Source organism: Osmerus eperlanus, chromosome 23 (genome assembly GCF_963692335.1).
Source record: "Osmerus eperlanus chromosome 23, fOsmEpe2.1, whole genome shotgun sequence".
In the NCBI taxonomy this organism is placed as follows: domain Eukaryota; kingdom Metazoa; phylum Chordata; class Actinopteri; order Osmeriformes; family Osmeridae; genus Osmerus; species Osmerus eperlanus.
The window spans coordinates 6,289,337-6,311,731 of NC_085040.1; the positions used below are offsets into that span (position 1 = coordinate 6,289,337).

General features: G+C 43.0%; 1 protein-coding gene across 36 annotated transcripts in view; it reads right to left on the reverse strand.

Moving 5' to 3' along the window:
* The window catches only part of LOC134009783 (receptor-type tyrosine-protein phosphatase delta-like), a 209,177-nt gene that overhangs the window by 44,587 nt on the left and 142,195 nt on the right, over positions 1 to 22,395 (reverse strand). For 18 of the 36 annotated variants that reach the window (XM_062449468.1, XM_062449462.1, XM_062449466.1 and 15 more), the window contains 5 exons: positions 6,996 to 7,184; positions 5,741 to 5,749; positions 4,927 to 4,944; positions 2,704 to 2,814; positions 1,132 to 1,143 (listed from right to left, as the gene is read on the reverse strand). In XM_062449468.1, the coding sequence (XP_062305452.1) occupies positions 1,132 to 1,143; positions 2,704 to 2,814; positions 4,927 to 4,944; positions 5,741 to 5,749; positions 6,996 to 7,184 (339 nt within the window). The remainder of the gene's footprint in view (positions 1 to 1,131; positions 1,144 to 2,703; positions 2,815 to 4,926; positions 4,945 to 5,740; positions 5,750 to 6,995; positions 7,185 to 22,395) is intronic. The other 18 variants (XM_062449460.1, XM_062449458.1, XM_062449453.1 and 15 more) reach the window with 5 other exon arrangements.

The following is a 22,395-nucleotide window of genomic DNA, read 5'->3' on the forward strand; positions in this document are numbered from 1 at the left end:
TTCCCTCTCAAATGTAGGGCGTTAAGAGTAAGGATTTGACTAATGTGAGGCAAGAACCTGCATGTTTCCTCGAGTTTGAATCCCCTCAGTATGCATCGATGTCATACTTATAAAGGGCAGCGTCTACACTAACACGCTTTGACCAAATATTTTAACTATACATGTTTAGTGTGGAACACAAGGAAATCCAGCCTTTGTATTTAACGTTTGATAAAGTGTTCAATGGCAGCCTTGTTTTATACTGCCTATTCTGCTAAGCACACTGAGCCTCTCCAGAGAACAATTCTCAGAGACCTTGCATTATTAAATACAATTGTTCACTCACTTAATATTTAATTTATATCCAATTGGATCACACTCCCCCAAGACATAATGTTATCCTGCTTATCTGACTATCATTGCTATCTACTGGATAAATCCTTGACAGGGAAAGTGTATAATGGGAAGGAGGTACCGTTTTACAGTTCGGCACTAGAACTCAATATTGATTACAGCTGAATAAAACTTAGATGGCACCTTGCCAACAGGACTGTGCCGTTACTAGACCAGCAGAGCGATTTTTTGTATGTAGAATCTTCGTCAAGTAGCTGCTCAGAGAGAACCTAGTTCATATCAACGTGCCCAAGCAGCCCCGGAGCAAAGCAGCTCTCTGTTCCAGGAGCCTGTGGTGACGGAGGACGCCCTTCCTGCTCTACTGCTGCTGCTGACACGGTCGCAGAGCTGGCCCAGGTACCCAAGCAGGAACACTGACAGGCTGAGGACACCAAGGGGCAGGACGAAGGGCAGGGCGAGGGGGATATTGGGCTTCAGCATAAACAGGTCCCCATGCAAACACCCCCAAACGATTCCCACCCCACCCTCAGGATGCACACTTCTTGAAGAAAGACATGCACCACTTTTTGGACAGTCAAGCATTGGAGCCAAGACCAAGGACATTCTTAATGAAAAATGTCGATATAGACACGATAATACAATCGAGAACGAAAAAAAAAATTATGAACAAAAAGAGCACGCAAGTGCAGCTACATTCATTTCATTCGTATTCTTGAGCATTGTGCTTTTTTCGAGGCAATAAAATGAGTTGTCTTATTTCAGTTTTGTGAGGTTGTTAAAAAGTGAAAACACACCAACCTTCTCGCAGCTCTGAGGGATGTAGGGGTTTGATGCAGAACAAATGAAATGAGGAAAGGAGAAAAAACAAGGGAAACACAGAGAGAGTAAAAAGGCCATGTTCAAGGCGTCAAACTGCTACTTGATAACATCCCTGCTTAGAGGAGCTCGTTTCGATGCAGGGAGTCCACTGCATTGTCCTGAGACCCTGGTTAAGAGATGCTTTCTCCACTTTTAGCACTCTGAGGGTCAAAAAGATACTTATGCTTCGTTTGTACGCATATCATACAATTCAGTCAGAGTCATGTGGTTTCTTTAGTTAACTTTTAAACCTTTTTTTTCTTTTTTCTGAATTGATCTTTAATCTATAGCAAAGTAATGCATGTGGATTTTTACAATGCACACACAGTATGCAACACATACTGAGCTCGTAGATAAAATGCTGAGGTTTAGGACAAAGTCTGAACAATCTCAATATCTTTGTCAAAATAAAGTTTTGTTTTGTTTCAACATTTACAAGATTATACTGTATGTTGGTGATTTCTGCACAATGTATTTTTTATTCCATTCCACAAGACTCTGATAGAATCATGTATCATACTTATTTAAGAAAATAATTCCTGCTAGCAAATGGAATATTCAAGGCTATTCCATATTCAACACATAAATGAGCTAATTTCATCATTATGACAATGTAACAGTTTAGGTGGCAACAGATAAGACCTTCATTTCCTTCCCATTACCATAAGTAAAAGCAATAAACAAAATGTATTCTAATAGATTTAAACTACTATTTGACTTTCACATGGCATGTGTCAAGCTGAAGCAGTCAGTTCATGACTATTGGAAGAAAGGTGTTCATGAAGGCCATTTAAATTAAATATAAAAATGACAATATTAACAGTTGCCTTGCTTTTTATACAAAGCATTTAAATTATAACAAATAATAAATTCACGCATTGAAGACTAGACGTTAATATCGATGATATGTATATGTTACATATTTGAAAAAAAAAACTGAAAACAGTTACTATTTAACATAAATTCAGTATTTCATTTAAAACTGAATTAACCAAGAAAGATAAGCGTTAAAGGTAGTTCTTCCAATGTTGCTCAAAGGGGGAAAAAAGAAGAGAAAAAGATGATCAGAGAGGATCAGCGAACTGCTGGGAATAAGAAGGGGTTGGTTGGGGGGAGGGGGGGAGGGAGGGGGGGTTGTCCACCCATCTCCCCTCCCACACAAACAGGAGCAAAAGGCAATTAGTAAGTACAGACACCAAGCAATCATGTAATTGGAGTTAGACTCAGGAGTTAACAGAAAGAAAAAAAAAAAGTTACGTACGACAAAACACACAGGTTCAATTCAATGCAGGTAGGTCAAAAGTAGCAAGAAAAGAGCCATACTTACAAGCTTCCACATGGGACCATGGACTGGATCGGCTACTCCGATCGGCTACCCATTACGAATCAGTATCTCAACACCCCCCCCATCTCACCAGGGAATATTTGATGCGATACACAATTCAATATTTTCCATTGGATTTTCGAAAGACAATTCCCAGCAGAGGAGTACCGCCCAGAGTTGGTTCCTACCTCTGACGTATAGATTGGCCGGAGCGGAGTAGCGGGTTCCATCGTTGTTGGTGGCCACGCATTCGTACTTCCCCTGGTCAGACTCCTCGCTCTGCTCGATCTGGAGGGCCCCTGTGAGGGGAGAAGAAGGTGGTCGACGAGAACCACTGGTTAAAAGTCGGATGTTGCGACGGGGTTCACAACACAAAGCAACTCGTAAGGTGTCACTGGGGCGAACATGTCACTGGGGCCCCTTCACTGCTAGTCATGCTCTCTTTGACCTTTTCAAGACTCTGTCACGGGACAGTTCTAGGAAGTATCCAAGGTAAGGAATAAAATGGATCTCCATGAATCCTGGCCAGCATCTATGATTGCAGTGATATATCAGTAAAACGATTCAACCTCCCGGCCTTTGGGCTGTAGAGAACAGGTATTCTCATATCTGCAGGGGTCATCCTATTCCACAGAGGGGCTTTGAATTGACAACCACACAATATGTTTGCTGAGGAAACTGATATTCCTCCTGTCACTTGACAGTTTCCCCTATCATCCAAGTAGCCTGATACACGTTTACAAGAAATCTCTTTTGGGATTTACGGTTCTAGAACCGTACCTACATGAAATTAGGGTTGTAGGTGTAATTTTCTTAGAATCAGGCCAACACAAATCATAGGGGAAAAACAACAATTAACAACCATAGAAACTTTGTATATCTAGTGCCCATATAACAAATACCTCATCATGGACCTCGAGGGTGAAAACAAGCCTTGGTACATATCGCAGCATCTAAAAAGGCACTCATCTTTTAAGCCAATGTAAAAAAAGATATATGCCAAACTCGACTTGAGGAATAGGGGCAAGCCCTACAATATACAACATTTCACTGGACTGGTCAACATGGGGATGAGTGATACTGCTTCCAGGAAGCATGAATCAAACAAAAGAGGTTTACAGTATACAAAAGCAGCATAACAAGGGAGGACAATTAAAAAAATAAATTTAGGTATGAACTTTAGCATATTCAATCACAGATCAAGTATAATCTTTACCTATTAGGATGACTGGACTTCATATTATCAAAGTCAGTTAAAAAAAATGCAGCCTCTACAAAAAATTGAAAAATGCTGCTTGGATATTTGTAAAAAAAAGTATTTACCATAGTAAGTTTTTAAACCAATGTATTACCCTCTGTCACAAAATGTTGACATGCAGATCTTTCCTAATAGCAAGAAATGTATGTCGGCACAACTTACAACCTTCTGACAACCCTTAGCTGAAAAATAAAATGCAATTGTATTAGAAGACAAAATTCAAAATAGTGGCCTGAGCCAACAAGAAGGCAACCAACCACTGCTTTAGCTTATGAAAGCTACAAAAGACACCCATAAAAATCCACCAATGGGATCAGCAGTGTGGTGTCATATGACCCAGGGAAAAATAGCTTATGCATCAATCACTCTCCAACTCCCATGTTACGCGGCAAAAATGGACCAATCCGGTCCTCGCCAGACTCAACTGTTTGCCTTTCCCCAACCCTGAAGAATAAAAAGTCAAAAAAGTAAAAGCCTTCAAACCCAAGAAAATTAAGAAAAATAGGTGAAAGAGAAAAAAAAGCACCGTAGAAACTTTATCAAAAAAGTAGTTGTTTGGGCTTTTTTATAGAAGGTACAGGAGAGGAAAGCAAATAGAAGAAATGAAAAATAGTTTGCAAAGATAGAAAGAAATTCTTTGGGAGAAAAAAGCAGAGGAAAGGCATTGTTGTCTTCAGCATGCCTGCGTGATTCCACAGCATCTGTGCATATTTTTAGTGCTGAACAAGAGCAGCTAAGGGGGAAAAATGTTTGGTTGTTTTAGTTGGACAAAAAGAGGGACACATGAGTCGCTATGGCCAAAAAGAAAACAAAAGTGAGAGAAAAAATAGATTTGGGAGAAAAAAAAATTGTCATTGGATATGCTTATTTGAGCCACAGCAAGCATATCACAACTGATTTGAAAAGGCTCATTAAACCAAAATGAAAAGGAGGAAATAAAGCATAGACAAAATATGCTAATATGTTAAAGAAACAGGACAAATAAGGAAGGAGGGTCGATATGGGGAAGAAATATATAAAGAATAATAATTGTACACGGGAAACAGGACAGAAATGGAGTCGAATGGGTGTACAGATGGATGATGGATGGGTTGACAGCAAGAATGAATTTATTTATTTTTTCATTCTGTGAACGTCAGTTCAGCACTCTTACCTCTTATTGGTGTACCACCTGGGTGGATAATATGAATGCAAATAAGATTAGAAAGAAGAAGCATTAGTACGAGAAGATAGAGGCTGGGGGCTTTGGAAGAAGAATCAAATTAGATTTAACAGAGTACGTAAGTAAAGGTACTAGAAGACAGAACGAGAGAGAGAGAGAGAGAAAGAGAGAGAGAGAGAACGAGAGAGAAAGAGAATCAAAGAGAATGAGAGAGAGGTTTGTTGTACTCTTTGCAAAAAAAGACAGGATTCATCATAGGAAGTTATCATAGGTCAGAGAGAAGAAATTTCAACAGTAGTGTACCACAGGGGAGGTGCCAAGTGGCAAGGCTTCTGAGGACCAGCTACTGAAGGGAAAGGCTTGAAGGCGTTTGGATGTGAGATGGGAAGAGACTCATTTAAGAGACCTGAGACCCTTTATCTTGAACCATACAGGACCATGTTACTTCCCTAACACTCTTGGTACATCTGCTCTTAGTGTCTGCAGTGCTGGTGCACAGTGCTTCAGTGAGTGACAGGCTGAGTGAGTTACCACACAGGTGAGGAAAAGCCGGAAGGTTCCACAGCTCAGGTGACAATATGGAAGCTTCTAGGATAAAGTTCTAGTGATGTGTGCTCTGGTGCCTGCTAAAGTAGGACAGGAACAGTGTAGGGTGGGTGGGGGGGTGGTGGCATTGTGTGTGGTTCTAGTGTTACCTCTGTGACTACACTAACTGTTAGTAAAATGCATGCCATGCATTTTAATAATAGTATTTGGAACATGGAAATTAGTGGGAGTGATGTGTGCTTCAGAACTAAGCACTTACCAAAGGATTCTGGAGATTTAATATACGGAGAGAAGAAAGACAGCATAAAGATATGATTATATTCCTTATGTTTAGTTACATGGTTTCGTTAATGCTTTATCAACTCTACGTCATAGGAGTATCAAAGGCGCACACAAAACGGGTTAATTTACACAGTTCTGTTGACAACAAAATAAAGGGAAGGTTAACAAGACCAATTAACACTTAAGGACAGCTGAGAAACTGGGAGGAGACAAGTAGTCAAACAAATAACACTACTAACACTAACTCTACAAGTCAGAATTTAAACAGATTGTTAGTAAATTACCGACCAAACTAAGATTCAAGTAGTGGTAGACATATCTGATTACAAAACTTCTGCTATAGAAATTGTGGATTAAACTTAATATTCGTGGAGTCAGGAATGAATTGTTAAGGGATATGCCACAGGCAAAGAGAAGCAGAGGCTGGAGAATACAAAGGGAAAGCAGGGGCAAGATATTCAGAGACTACACCAAAGGTTCTGGGAAAGCTAGACACTGTTTTACGCACTACTGTGGCAAATTGGTATTAGGAAAAAATCCAGTTAAAATGCCTTTATCTAAAGTCTCATCCTTAAAGGAAGTTTCAAGATTGTGTTTTTTTATTTAAGAGCCAGAAAACGTACAAAACTGTCTGCCCTATTCACTGAGTATTTGTCAATGTAATTTTTTTCCTTTAACTCTTGTCTATGAGTCATTCCTTCCAAAAAATGTATTCTTGAAAAGCAGAAGGTGCTCCTTTGAAAGTATTCACTGAAGCCAAATGGTGAGTATTAATAATTTTGGAAAGAAAAAAAAAGAAAAGAAGACTAAAATAAAAAATAATGGATCCTTCAAACACTGCACAGAAGCAGTTGAAAGGCATCAACAACTAATTGGAAGAACGGTCGCAGCAGTGAGCAATGAGGAAGTCAGACCGAAGCCAACACACAGACAGGAGACAAACCCCACAACACTGGAAGACGGGGGACGGGGACCGACAACACACACAGGGGGCACACGAAACAGTAGAACAGAAGAAGGAGCAAGGAAACACAAGGCCATTACCTATAAAATCAAAAGCCAAAGGTTGAGGAGGGAGAGAAGGAGAGAACAGAAACAGAAGGACATACAGTAGGGGTCGACAGATAAAGACAAAACCTTATATTCTTTTTTTTTTTTGTTCTTTTTTTTGTTGTTGTGCATGTCCTTTTTTTCTTTTTGTTTTAGTTCCGAAGGCGGCGGCGACACCCTACCTGATCTGAGCTGTTTGATGCGTCCGTTGTTGTTGGTGGTATTGACAGGGAGGAAGTCCTTGAACCAGGAGATGTCCGGGTCAGGGTTACCGCTGGCGGCACAGAGCATGGTGGCTGTGCGAGTTCGCTCAACCACTTTCAACTGGGGGCCCATGTCTATGGTGGGGAAACCAGGGGGAAGCTGGTCCTCTGCGAAACAAACAAGAACCACAGCGGCGTTCATAGGAAGCACGACAATCAGCCTCCTCCTGCTGCTCCCACTCCACAGTCAAGTAGGTGAGGAGAAGACAAAGCCACAGGATTAATCCAGACAGAATCAGTAGATTAGAGAGTGAGTCAGTTGAATACATCAGGGAAGAAAGTGGAGAGAGAGAGAGAGAGAGAGAGAGAGAGAGAGAGAGAGAGAGAGAGAGAGAGAGAGAGAGAGAGAGAGAGAGAGAGAGAGAGAGAGAGAGAGGGAAACATGCATATTTCAGTTTTGTGAACCCTTTCTGTAGCTCTTTTACACCGGTTACTCTTTAGTCTCCATGCTGTGGGTTTTTCCACAAGGATATTGCACACAGTAAGACACACAAAATATTGTGAGAAGACACAAAACACATACAGTGCAACACATCCTGCAGATACAAGGACTGTACAGAAGTACTGAATGAACAAGCCGACCAAGATTAATAAAATAAAACTAGTACTTGGTACATCGTTTTCAAACACGGATGACTACTATATTTGAGCAAACTGTCTCTCGTGTTGTGTTCAAGGTCTACATCGTTGTAGCCACAGTATATAGCCTATACTGTAAGATTATTGCGTAAACGGTGTGGCACTCTTTCAGGGTGCAGACAGCGAATTCATGCATGTCAGCATACATGCGTGTTTGCGTGTGCTTGTGTGTGCGCGAGTGAGGCAGTGTGCATCCGTCGGCGTGCGGGCGGCTCTGCTGTGTTGCGTGAGCTGTCCTGTTCGTCGCCAGCGCCACAGCGTGCAAACAGGGAGGAGGCAGGCTGGCTTCGGGCTGCTCAAAGAGATGCAAGACCAGATAACTAGCACAGATCCCTGCTCCCCTGCTTTCAACTAAACAAAGACAATCAAAGGCATACACTACCTCAGCATGTCTGGCTTTTCAGCCTCTTTACAGGAAGTTACTTCTGTTCACAGCAGGAAGAGGTCATTAGCATACCCGACGAACCACGCGGTAGAAAGGCATCCAAAATGGATGCTGTTCAATTTAGTCTTTGGCTATGTGGATCAAATCAAATCAAATCAAATGTATTTGTATAGCCCTTTTTACACGCAAGCATGTCACAGAGGGCTTCACATATGCCCATAGAACTGCCCCTCAACCAACCTAAACCCTCAAGGAAGACAAGGAAAAACTCCCAAAAAACTCTCAACAGGAGAAAAAAATGGAAGAAACCTTGGGAGGAGCAATTCAGAGAGGGATCCCCTCCTCCAGAGACGGTTGGTGAGAGAGAGGAGCAGAACACAGGCTAAACATAGTCATACAGTGTCGATGGGTTTTTAAAACACCAAAATCCATTGTTCAACTTTATAGATGTAGGACAGGACCGGGAGACACGCGACCAGGTCCAGCGTTGGCTGACCGACGACCAGGCAGGTGCTGACAACTCAAACCCCCCACACCACAAGGGATGTGTGTGGGGGGGACAGAGAGAGGAGATCAGGGATTAGAGAATGCCAGGAGCAGCTAACAGTTACAGTCATAATAGAATGAGATCCCCACCGGTCAAGTGTGGACTGGTGCAGCAATTTAACAGAGCAAAAAAGGGGAATTTGATGCAACCCCACACACCAAGACAGCGACAGCCCCCCTCATTTGGAATATGAAATCTGTTCCAGTGGAAGAGAACTCTAAAATAAGTTATACTTATAGAATAAGGATGAAAACAACCCGTCCCCCGTTGCCTCCAACTAGTAACATACTTACCTTTAACAGTCGTAGACAACAGACACCCTACGGTGTACCTTTAGCATACAGACTAAAAAAGAAACACAGCCAAAATGGATGCCGCTTGACGTTGGTTGAGCTAACAGCTAGCTTGGAGCGCTAATGCGCAGGACAAGACGCTCGGCATAAGAATGGGAATGTGAACGCCAAAGCCTCCCTCTCCCTGTTGTGATATGGCTAATTAACGTCCCTCCATCGTCCTCAGAAAAAGGCGCCTTTTTTCCAGTCACTTTCTTCATTAAATTTTCACGAGGACACATCAGGCTGGAAACAGCTTTGAGACGCCGCTGCGCCTGCTCAGCCAAACGACAATCATGGCCCTCTTCCAGCGTTGCTCCTGGCTAGGCCTATCTGCCAGAGAGAGGATACCTGAATGGGATAAATCCTTTCGTACAAGACTTCATTGCAAATTTGAAACTTCAGTTTGAACTTGAAAACTTTCCTCTGCATCTCAGCGTCCCTGCCTGAACTGACACACCGTATCATAACATGAGACCAAGTGCACTTGACGGATCTGGCTGAATCCTTATTAGACGGACCAAATGCAAGGGGGTGACGATGATCAAGTGATTACCGGCATTGTGTTTTTAATTCCCTCGACAAAGAGCCTTGAACAACCTTGACCGTGGTGCTCATTAGAGGTAAATACCACAAGCGGGTGCTGCTAAACTTAGCCTCCTCTGTGGTGTATTGAGCTACCTGTTAGACACAGGTTGTGGGCACACAATTAACATCTTCAGTTACAATCAATCACACCACAAACAAACAGTATCGAGTAACTGATCACAGGGTAACAAGAGAGAGTGGACAAAGACAGGTGAATGTCCTTCAAGGAAAAACAATACTACACTGCCCGTTGCATGTACATGGTGCATGTCCGTTTAATTTTTTATTAGCTTTTCGAAGTTAGTGAGTAGTAACTTTAAATGATTTTAAGGAAAATAGCCTGAACATTTGTCCTTTATAACTACTCCACTTCCTATGTTGAGTATGTCAGTATCCCAAACTATAAATCTATAAATCTAGCAAAGGAATGTCTTTCTATTTTAACCCTGAATGTGTAATATTTAATTGGCTAGTAGTGACTGTTACTACTACATAAAAACGAAGAAACCATTTTGGATACTGAATTGAAATGACAGCCACCACTGTAATATGTGGATCTCAGTTATGGAAAAAAAACTGGAGATTTCTGTTTCATAAAACCCACTGCCATGTTAAAGCACCATTTCCGAAATAGCCTAATGAAAGAAAATGGGCTTGGCAAAGGTGTTCGTTTCAGCAGGAGGGCAGGAGGGAGAGGAAGAGAAGAGGAATTAATTGTGCGAGGTGGCTCTCTCCCGAGCCCTCCGCAGCCTTTCCAAGGTCGAACGGAAAACCAGTCGATTCTGAAGCGAGCCAGATGCCTACCTGCTTGGACACAATAGCCAGGAGTGTGCCTTGAAGCATGGCCGCATGTTGAATATAATAATTGGATGTGACAATCCATGCAGCCCAAAAATCAATGTATTGTTGCCGGCTAAAAATATGCTCAAGAGATCGTAATTTAGCTGTCCTCTGAGAAATATGAGAAACATAACGGGTGTAATTCTGGTCGACCAAATCCCATTCATTATTACACTCTATGGAATAGAGAGAAAAAGGGAGACCAGCGCATTGCTTCTTTTCAAACATATCCTCATGCTCTGACTTGACAACACAGTCTTAGTTGACACAATCCCTCGATAAATGTAGACAGTTTGACAGACCTTTGTTAAAGCACTGGTGTCTGACTCATGACAGAACAACAATCCTATTGACTGTTGAATGCTAGCATTTATGACTGCACTGTGCATGCTAGAGCTGTATTACTCTGTAAAAGAGGCATCAAATAAGTCTCTGCCAAGTGTAATAATACATAGAAATCTTTCTCGATGGAGTGTCAACGGTTCCTATCCAAACCCCATACATAGGCAGCTGATGTGGCTTGGGGCGGTACATTTAAAACTAATTGTCTGGTACAAAAGTTTCTGGCCTTTTCGACAAATTCCTGCTTACCCCAGAGACGTAATTTACGGCCTACCCGCGCACCCGTCCTCCTTTGAGCCGCCAAGAAGTCATGACATCAGCTGCGAGGTATCTCCGGACAGCGCTGGAGCATAGCTCCACAGCCAAGGTGCTTTGAAAGATGGTAATTTCCTTTATCTCTCTCTCTCTCTCCGTCCCCTCCGCCACTCCCGCGCAATCATTCAACCCATCGAGCGAATTAGCATTGAGATAATAAATAAGGGGAGGAAATTAAACACATTCTCCCACTTCTAGCATGATTAACAACTGAAATCCCCCTAGCTGCCGCAGCGCTTTCTGAGAGTGGCCGATGGGGGACAGCAAAAACCCAATTAATCGCTATTTAATTTGTGCCACAGACATGTTTGTTGTTGTTTTTTTCCCCCCTGAAACTTGAATTATTGACAGAGTTAAAAAAAAAGGGAGTGAATTAATTAATCACAGGGGGACAGAGGCGACTGGCCATTTTTACCATGTGCTATGTTTGCAGTTCCGCTAATAGTCTGGGCTTGGTTTTCAACTTGTGGTCACATAAATTATCTGCTAAGACCTAATTCATTTCTGCTGCAGGAACTCTTGGGCTGTTTCCCCGGTTAGGACTGGAAATTGGGAAGAATGTTTGATGTGTGTGTGTGTGTGTATGCTGTATAGGTAGAGTTGTACAGTACAAGTACAATCTACTACCTTTTACAATATGTCGAGGCACTGAGATAAAAGGATAAATAAAAAATAATAAAAAAAAACATATTTTTCCTGGCTTCTCCACCGAAAAATGCAATCTCAAGGACAGTTTAAGACAAGGGCAGCTTCTACTTTAAACCCTGCCTGAGATCATACTGTATATTCAACAATGGTTCTACACACTAAATTAGATGGAGGAGAGAAATGCTGAAGTCACCTCCGGCTGAAGTGCTGAGCGTTGGGGCCTGATATAAAAGGACTCCCAATGACAATTTGCACACATTAACCAGTCAGGCCATCAGCTAAGGGAATGTGGCGCCAAGTATGTGATTGGGGGTGGGGGAGGGGGAGGGGGAGGCAGGAATTGGCTCAAATAGTCCCTCAGTGAGCATATTTTCACTAAAGACATGAGGTCATTGGGCATAAGCTTGGGCCATTAGCAGATGATGAGAATCGATCACTCATGTCTACTCCGGGCATCTCTCAGACCACAGTAGCTCACCGCGACAACACTGGCCTTTCCACTGTATAAAAAGTCACTCTACTGGGTGACTCCATGCACGGGACCAGCACGCTTCGATTTATCAAGACTACAACTAACCCATCACCTCCTAAACCCAAAGTCCAGTCCCTGCCGTGACACCCTCCAGCACACGTTGTGATTACGCCTGACAAACATAAGTAATATTCTCCTTGGGAGGACCCTAATTAAATGAGGCTAATTGAGTCCCAACCGACCATGCAAGCATTTGGAAGTGATTAGTTAGTGTTTACCCAACCAACTAAGCCTGGTGTTGCCTACCGGGCTGACAGAGGTGGGGGGATATAGTGGGAGTTGATAATGTGGTTCTCTGTATGAGGAACGTTTCATTTGCAGCGTAAAATGGCAGCCCGGTCTCCCTCTGACCAGGGTGTCCTGCTAACGATCAACGTTTACTGAATGCTTGAGGGAAAATAGCATGGAACATTGCTCAGTCGTGACCTCATTGGAATGTTTTGCCAGTCCAACAGGTTTAATATAGCTATTGCCAGTTTTCAATGGCTTGTACCCGACCGAAAGCTTTTGGATAAATTGACTCTTGTCAGTCATTGACAGGAAGCTAAAGTGTGTACTTTCTGAGTGGCATTGCTCGATACTATTTTTACGTTTCTGTATTGTGGTGAGTTTGATACTGTATCAGTCAGAAATGACTATTCAGCGCTATTTTAAAGGCGCTATTTTGTTAACGTGCTAGAAAAATACAGCGATATTTTTTTTTTTTCCAAACCACATTCAAGTCCAAAATTACCCAATAAGTACAAAGGGATTTGGGGAGAAAAATAAGCCTTTTGCCACGGTTGATTCCCAAACGAAAGCAAAAAAGACATAAACCTTTCCGGTCATATTCCAGGTTTAATTTCCGTGCTTGCTGCACAGGCATTGGGTTCAGTCAGCCCCTTTTTCTTTCCACACGAAGCTACTTTTCACCCGGGGCGGTCGAGTTATTCCCCAAGGAAAATCCCCGCAGCCCCTAATAAGATATATTTGTTGGACGTTTTGAGTGGATACAATCTCCTTAAAGAGGCTGTCACAGGTCAGTTGCTGGGGCATGGAGCTGGAGAAAGGAGCACGCCAAGACGGCATTGTTGTTTGGGAATCCCTCCCCCACCCCAAACCCGAAAATGACGGATTATCGAATTGCTGAAATGTTGGGCTGCTTCTCAAGTGTGGCATCCATCCCTCTTATATTTCCTGTCTTCTTGCACTGCGAGACAAGCTTAGGATCCCTTTGTATTCTTCCGGTCCAACCCGAAGAGGTTTTAAGCCAGCACAAAAGGGGCAAGAGACATTAACCCTTGAGTATGACATCAATGTGCTTATTTTGTTCTTTTCTGAAAAAAATCTAAGCTCCAGTAAGAGCTCCCGTCACTGCAGCACAACGTGTTATACTACCGTTTAAACACACACATTGTACTGTATACACAGTATAGATCAAATCAGCAAAAGAAGAAGTTGGATTGGAACAGTCTCACCAGAAGATGTTAATCCAGTTTCTCTTTTGGACCTGGGCTTGCTGAGTGTGTGGCCTGCCTTGCTGGTGGGGCATTCATTAACTGAACTACTCCTAATTAGGAGATGGGACTTCATGGGCTTTGGACAATACTGACCTACAAGTGCAGGCATGCAGCACACACAGAAAAGCAGGGGGAAAACAACTAAGTGCACTGACCTCAGAGGGGATTCAATGAAAACAGTCTTGGCCAGTGAAAGGGTGTTGCCTTTAATTGAGCCAGGTTTAAGGATATCAGTCCATTTCTGCATCTCACTCCTGCATTGTATTTCTTAAACTGCACTGCAGTATTATATTTCTTGATTTTTGACTGTTTTAATGTTTTATTGAATGTTCTTAATTGTTTTAAATCTTGTTTTCTTTTGCATTATGTTTTGATGCTTTTATTGGTTTTATGTGAAGCACTTTGAATTACCTTGTCGTTGAAATGTGCTATACAAATAAACTTGACTTGACCAAACTCAAATTAAGTTATACAACCAATCTTGTCCTTGGACAAAGATGAGGGGTGAGGTCTGAGGATGATGATAAATAGCAGAAATACATGAGTAGATCTGAGGATTACTGACGCTCTGACAAAGTTAGGAATGGGCCATTACCCAACCCTGGCGTAGACACAACAATGTGGCATATGTGAGCATGGAAAACAGGCCAAGCCACACTATGGCCAATGGCCATAGAAGGCATCGATAATGTCCCCAACCCACTATTTTAATACAGTCTATGACCCAGTTATGTTACATGATAGGGAATTTAGGGAATCTAAAACCGTTTGTGCCTGCAGGATGCCAGGTCATCCTTTGTACAAGGAAAACCATTCCCTATTCAGTCTGTGAAGAATGACGTAGCCTCTATTTGAGACACATCTTTATTGTGAGGCCTTTAATTTACACCAGCATCTTGACGACAATAGCACTCACTTAAGTTTGGAAAAGTGTTTGCCGTTTCCACAAGTCTACCTACAGTAGTTAGTTGATCCACTCAACAGCGCCCTGGATCCTCTCAAACAAAAATGTCCCTCTCGCCTCCTGTTGAACCGATGCATTCAATTATGTTTTCTTTGGCATACGAGAGGGAACTGTTAATTATGCTTTTGTTTTCTCTCAAACAAAATTACTCGACCGAATTCAAGAGCTCTTGATTAACAAAGGCGGGTAGATATTCCCCTTTGTGCCAATTCGATGACGCCATTCGCTCTCTCTTCTATCCCTCTATCTATCATTCGGTCGTTTCTCCTTTCCACTCCCAACCCTTCCTTCTGTTGTTTCCCTTGCTCTACTTACACGGTACAGTTCACACCAGGGTAAAAGGTGTATGTTTTACAATCCGGCGCATCAGGAATGGCAGGCATTCAATCTAGACTCCAGTTAGCTTTATCAGCTACGGACAGCTTGCTTCAATATCCCAAAGTGTGTCAGCTCAGGCTCCGAGGGTTCATCCCTATGAATGCCACAACTCTTTGCTTTCTGTGTTTCTATCCATCACTCCGCCAATAAACATCTACAGAGGTGAACTTATCCCTTTGTTTGAATTTTACACCCTGGGGTTGGGAAATGACAGTGCAACTGTTTGCTCTTTCTCGTACTACTAGGTTTCTCTCTTGCCGCGCAGCCAAACTGAACAGATGGTTCACCGCGATTTCCTTTGCTTCTTTATTTCTTTTCCCTTTCTTTCTCTGTTCAAACTGGAGATTTACCTAAAACCTGCCACTTGAATTCAAAGTCACCGGTTTACCCTCCCATGACTGTTTTTGTCCCTGAAGTCAGATGTACCTTCCAAATTCACTCCTCCTGAGAAAAGCTGGTGAATAAATCATGAAAGAAATCAAACTGGCCTGGGGGTTTCCTTAAGAACGGACTGGCTGTTCCTGTAAACCTAAACAGGTGTTGAAGTCAAAAGGGAAACAAAAATGGAGACAGGAGAGACGCTGTAAATAATTGATAGAATGTGTCGCAGTCCTAATGACCTCAAATTGGTGACATGTTGGTTTTACCATTGCTTTTCTGGCAGGATAAAGGCAGGGACCGAAATAGGAGCATTAAAATACAATCACAACCAATAAGGTCTAATAAAAAAGGTTGTCTGACTCTTCATATGGGCTAGCATAGTGTACGTGTTTGTCTACATTTGGTTCATTTGTGTTAGAGGAAGAGATTAAAAGCTCTTGAATATTAATGGTTATTGACCAATAGCTGCTTGCTATACTGGTGTGCCAATCGTCTTGTTTTTCTTTATAGCTCTTAAGGGCTAGCAACTCTCACACCATGTACTGCTCTAAGACCACTTTCAACAGAGGATTGGCTTGAAGACCGACTGACTAAAAACAAAGAGTTGCTTGCTGACTTTGACACTGGAAACTTTTCATGGAATTCCTTGCTGGATAACAAATGGCTCAACGTCGCCTTGGGCCGAATAGTTAACATACTTGGGATTCAAGTAACAAAGATGACCTTTGACATGTAGGGGGTCTGATATCTGTGCTGAGGGGCAGGTGTCAGCGATCATCCAAAGAGACGCAAGTTGGACTGACAGCCAAACGGTCAACATCACAAGGTTAGAATGCAGGACTGATTACTATCCTACACTTTATTATGATATGAATGTTATTATTCATGGCATGTGATAGTCTTGTCCAAATAATGCTAGACAGAATTGTAGATTAAAATAGGACCCAACATTTTGTAGGGATTTCAACTGCCTTTTTGATCTTAAGTGGAGATCTCTATCCAGCTATGTGCGGCCCTCACCACAATAAGATAACGGATTCCTTTAGATCTCCTCTCAGATCCAATTCTGACTCTATCCCCAAATAAGCCTTCGCACATCAAAGGGCATTAGACAGACGTCACGCTTGCTGATACAATGATGGCGAACACAAGACTCCTAGCCATCAATTAAGACAGAGCAGGCACAGCCAGCCATAGAAACGAGGGAGTTGGATTGCCTGAGTTATCATTCAGACTTGTTACTAGGCAGCCTCACAAGCTAACAGCGCTCTGATCCAACCTCAAACGAAGCCCCTGTGAAACAAAGAAAGACGTTCTGCCTTTTCCAGCACAGAAACAGGAATCACTAATGTTGTGTGTGAAGACATCTTGGCTTTGGAACAACCTTAAAGTTTTAAAAAACAAAATAAAGAATAAGCGGCGTTCGATTCGTTATGCCGAACTTTCCAGTCGGACAAGGACTAAAAAGGAAAGCTACTCCACAATTGACATTCATGACTGCATGTGGGACTGGCAGGACCATAGTAATCCCGAGGGGTTTAGAGAAGCGATGAATAGTTCAAGTTTGTTGTGAAAGCCCTGACCCAGTTCACTCAGTCTAGTAAACAGATGTATGTTCCACTGGTGAAGCCAGTTACTGGCCTGTCAATAATAATCCCTGAGTAAGAGTGTGTGTGTGTGTGTGTGTGTGGGGGGGGGGGATGTCTTTATATTTCCTCGTTAATTGTGAGCAGACTGCCTCCACACCAGTTGACAAGCTAAACTTTGTCATCTGCCCAGGTTCAGTCATGTACTGCCATGCTGTAGAAGAATAGGTCAAGAAACTGACTGTCCTTTGCTAAACATATTTATTTAGCAATGAGATGTATATAGTAACAAATATAAAGCAATAATTGGAAAAGAACAGCTGCTGACAAGCAAAGGACTGTCCCAGATACAAAATATAAAGATGTGCAAATGCATAGGCTATGACAGCAACATTTTAACGTTGGCCCATTTTGTTTTTTTCTTACTATAATGTCATAATTTTCGACATCCCCTAAGCGAAGGATTTCAGAAATTTGCTGTGGATACAAAGTCAATTTGAGAAAATTGCAGAGACAGAGTGTGAAAATGAGGGACTCAACAAAACAGCTGCTAGAATTAGTTTTCACCTCTATCGCCTGGAGTGGAGGGGGGGTCAAATAGAATCCCAGTTGTGAAATTGTGACCAGTCTGTTCGTTAACGATCATAATGTATCAGGGGTTTGACATTAAAACAAGGTGTCCCGTTACGCCAGTATGGGAGTTTCTCTACCAGCTGAAGTAATAAAGGGCATAAATGATGGTAAGGAATAGATATATTAAATGGGGTTTGTGATTGGGTAGAGGTGGGGAGGGGGTCTGGGTGGGAAGGTCTGTGTGTGGGAGAGGTGCAGAGTTGGAGGAGGAGAGAGGACTCTAACCTCAGGTCTCCGTCACCCTGTCTCAGTGAAAAATAGCATCATCTTCTTTGTGCTCTGCACTGATTGTTTCCTTTCTAAATCCCCTTTGAGATTCTATAATTAATTGAATGCTTTTTTTTTATTTGCTATTAAAACACCCTCAGCTAATGCCTGAGATTATGAGACTCCATTGCAGAGCCAATCAATTAATCATTGGCTGCTTTATTTTCCCAAACCTCCTTCACAGACGAACACTCGCAGTCATTCTTCATTCAGAATGACACCGGAGAAAGTCCTAAAGTTAAATAAGAAGTTAGAAAAAGAAGGTAGGATTTCTTACTGCTCGATTTCCCTGCCTACAGCTAAGGCTTGTCAATACCATGATGGACATGTTTTACATGGAAGGTCAACAGAAAAGACAATTGATCACTCAAAGAAAGTTATATGTAGTGTGCAACTTTAAAATGTAAAGTTTTAACTAATGTCAATGTAAATAACGAGACACTAACCCCAACATGAAATGATAATGAAGCCTCTGCAGTTCATCACATACTCATTACCTCGTTCTTTTTAATGAGGCATAAAATACAATCAAAACTAGTCAATGACCAATATGTCATTTGACAACCAATTACTTGATCACTGTTATTAGGCATGGCCTTGCAGTGTGTCAGGCTTAAAATAATCCATTAAACGTGGCCATTTCCTGAGGTTAAGGAGGCAGGTGCTCAATTGTACTGACCTTCTCGAAACAACAATCAGGGTACCATACCAGCCCATCTTGTGCTCATCGTCTACCTCAAACGACAATCCTATCTTCCCCCCTATCCTCGAAGAATCCATTGACGCCGTTGAAAGAACACTCGGTTCTGCATCCAGACGGACACAGGCTACCATGTACCTAACAGAGCAGCTTCCGTGCCGCGTGGGAGGAGAAAAAAACGTCTTTCATTCTACGCTGACAGGCAGAAGAGATGGGCGTCGTGCCACTTGGTACCAGCCTGTAATCCTGACCCTGCCCATTGTTCTCCACCCTCCCCCTAGGCTGTATTTCATCCCTGTCGAGGGGCCGCTGGATCCCACCGGCCGACCGCGGGCGGCGACGGAGACGGCGGCCGCCGCTGGCGGGGGCCTTGCCTACCCTCTGCGGAGCCGGCGTCATTCAGGAATGTGACAGGTGTTCTGTTGTGTCCCTCTATGTGCACGCGAGCACAGCCAGTGGAGCAGGGAAAGGAGAGAGAGAGGCAAGTATATAACGTGTAATGGGGAGGTAAAGAGAGGACAGACAGAGAGAGGGAGAGAAAGTGTGTTGTAGGCCCCTGGGGGGGGTGGGGGGGGGGTGAAATGGACGGATGAAGAGAGGGATGAAAAGGAGAGATGAAGCAGGATGAGTGAAGGCAGCTTTCTCTAAAGGCCTAGCCAGGCAAGCAGCAAGGCAGGCAGGCGAGGGAGGGAAGGAGGGAGGGAAGGAGGGAGGGAGGGAGGGAAGGAAGGCAGAGCGCTGTGTTAATGCTCAAATGCTCCCCCCCTCTGCTGTGCAGACTGCTCCACGACTCCAGCAGATGTACTGCTCTGAGTGCTGGAGATCAGCTAGAGGGATAAAGCGTACACCTTTCTTTCATCCCCCCCCCCCCTTGACCTCTCTCCCTTTCAGCTGTCTGTGAATCCGGTCTTCACTCTTGCTTTCCCTACCATTATCCCATCGCTCTTCTTGAAAATGCCTTCTGTTTACTCTATTTTATCTGCCCGAGACTCTTTTCATCCTGTATATATCTGTCCTCCATGGATGTCTCTGGATACTACCTCACGCCATCTCTCTGTATCTCTCTGTCTGTCTCCCTCTCTCCCTGCACCCATCTCTCAATCTCTGTATATCTCTCTCTCTCTCTCTCTCTCTCTCTCTCTCTCTGCATCTCCCCCTCTCTGTCTCTGCATCTCCCCCTCTCTCAATCTCCGTCTCTCTCTTTCTCTGCATCTCCCTCTCCCTCTCTCTCTCTCTGTATCTTTCTCTCTCTTTTTAGGAATTTACTTTGCATATTCCATTTGCTGGTTGTTACCTTGAGCGAAGAATCCATTTACCTCAGAAAACAGAGGGTCGTTTATTTAGCATGGAAAAAGGTTCCTCCTCGTCATCTTATCAGCCATCAGCACTGTTTTTCTGTTATGATTAGTAATATTCAGAGGAGGCAGGGGGAAGAAAAGAAATCGACTTCAACATCGCTCAGAGCTATTTGCTCTAACACAAAGCTTGAGATAGAAGTATTTCACTCAGTCTCTCTCTCCCATTCTCTCTCTCTCTCTCTCTTCCATTCTCTCTCACTTCCAAGAGGACGCTTTGGGAGCTCCGATTTTAACAATCCATCAACCCACATTCGATCCTCTTGAGCACATTAAGCGTTTGTAAATAAAGCGGACATGGCGAGGAATGCACAAACACACCGGCGCTGCTTTCCCTCTCGTAAAGACGCCTGTCCATCTGTCTGACCGTGTGTGTGCAGTATAAGCTGAAGGCTAGGAGGCTGGAGACAGGCTTTGCTGTTTCAATGTGTCTGCTGTGGCGTACGGCACAGTGTGACTTGTACAAACGTCTCTCAAAGTGTTGTGGGTGGTACACTCTGTGTTCACAAATTCATACAATTTTCTGTGGAAAAAATGAAAGAAAGTATAACGTGCTGAAGTGAGGGTCATCTACCTTTCAGCAATGACAATTCTACCTTAGTATGAGATGTGAGACTGTAAATATTCCTCACATACAGATCCAATGTCACTGCCATTTAGATTAAAAACATAGTTATACAAAAAAAAGGTCCTACAAAATCGTAGTGAGTTTACTAGCTTTGCGATTGTGTTTAGCTCAATATTTCTCTATGGCTAGCTGGAAGGGCTTGACAACATGCTAGCTCAGAGGCTAGCTGTCGCAGAACTTCGCCAGAAGCTGGTCTCAGCAGGAGTCTATGGGATAGCAAGAGACCAGGTGAGTCGCCCTACCGGGCAGGAAAACAGACAGAAGGTTGAACCATGAGACCTTGCGATGCTTCATTAACCTTCATGTACCTTACATTCACAGACAGCCACATCAGTTTGGTCAAACAGGCTTTTCTAATGACACAGTGTGAGAGAGGACAGATCTATCTGCTCTTTTGTATTTCTAGGAATGTCTGCTTTGGAGTAAAAAAATAAAAAAATAAAAACTATATTGCCAATGTAGTGCTTGAGCCAGTAAAATGTTCCAGACAGTGTAGGTGCAGTGTAACAAAATACACCCTTTATTCATTTTGAGAGCAAACCATTCCCACAAATGTTCAGAACTTCCATGATTTTTCCTCAACGTTGAGCATGTCAGCATGACACGGTCAGGGATCTTTATAGGTCACGGCTCAGGGCTCTACCACTGGAGCGCGGGCTCATCTGACCAACACACCAGATGACGTGCACCATAAATGTCTGAGGCACGTCCCACCTGAGAATGTCTGAGCTCTGTGTATGGCTAGAAAAAAAGGGGGCGGGAGTTTGGATGAATTATTGAAATAGCTGGGGCCGAGAGCCACGAAAGAACGGAGAGGGATTACTCTTACTTTGGCTAACGCTTTGCAGAACGGATATTCTGGTTCCCATACGGCCTTAATGGAACAGGGCCTCACTTTAGCAGACTGACTTTGTCCCAAAAGTAGTAGGAGTGGAGCTGTCTTTGTCCTTGGGCCTTGCTACATTACATAAATGTGGCCTCGCTACAATGCATAAATGACTTTTCAGAGACTCCTGGTTTAGCATAAAGGACACAAAATCGCTCGGGAAGCCCACGTTATTAACCACGAGGGGATCTCATTGACATGTCTGTTCAGAGCAGGCAAAACTACACACAAACATCCATCTGGAATGATGGGGTAAAAAAATAACTTTGTTCCACTAACTCACATTTAAACCCTCAAATTGTTTGGATGCAATTAGCGAGTAGCCTTGCAGGCAGGCTTGGAGGTTTTTTGAATAGCATCATTAGATGCATTAGGAGTGACCCTGTAGTGCTTGATTAATTCAGTAAAAAGTGACTTGAGATCAAAGCCTGTGTACTAGCACCCCTTGACGCTAATAAACACCTACTTTGAAACCAAGAGTTTCCAGCTCCGAAGCAAACCGAGCACACAGAATGCTCATTGATTCCGGTGACGCAAATCCCACACAGCAGTCAGCCCATGTCATATGGGGACCATCGTGACTGGTGGCTACTTAGCGACTCAGTGCACCCCGGCCTTAGAACATGAGCAGGAGGCTATAGTAGCTCCAAAGCTCATTGGGGATAATTAAAGTGATTGAGCCGATCTTAATCACTTTATGGGGTTCTTTGATGATGGCTTGGCACAGGGGGCCATTACACAATGTTTTTCATGGATTTGGGAGACAATTCCGGAATCTTAAGTTAGAGTCAAATTAGTTCGAGAATTGTTTATCACAACAATATTTCATTTAAATTATATGGTAAAGTTAGCATTTTAAGGGATGTGCAACTAG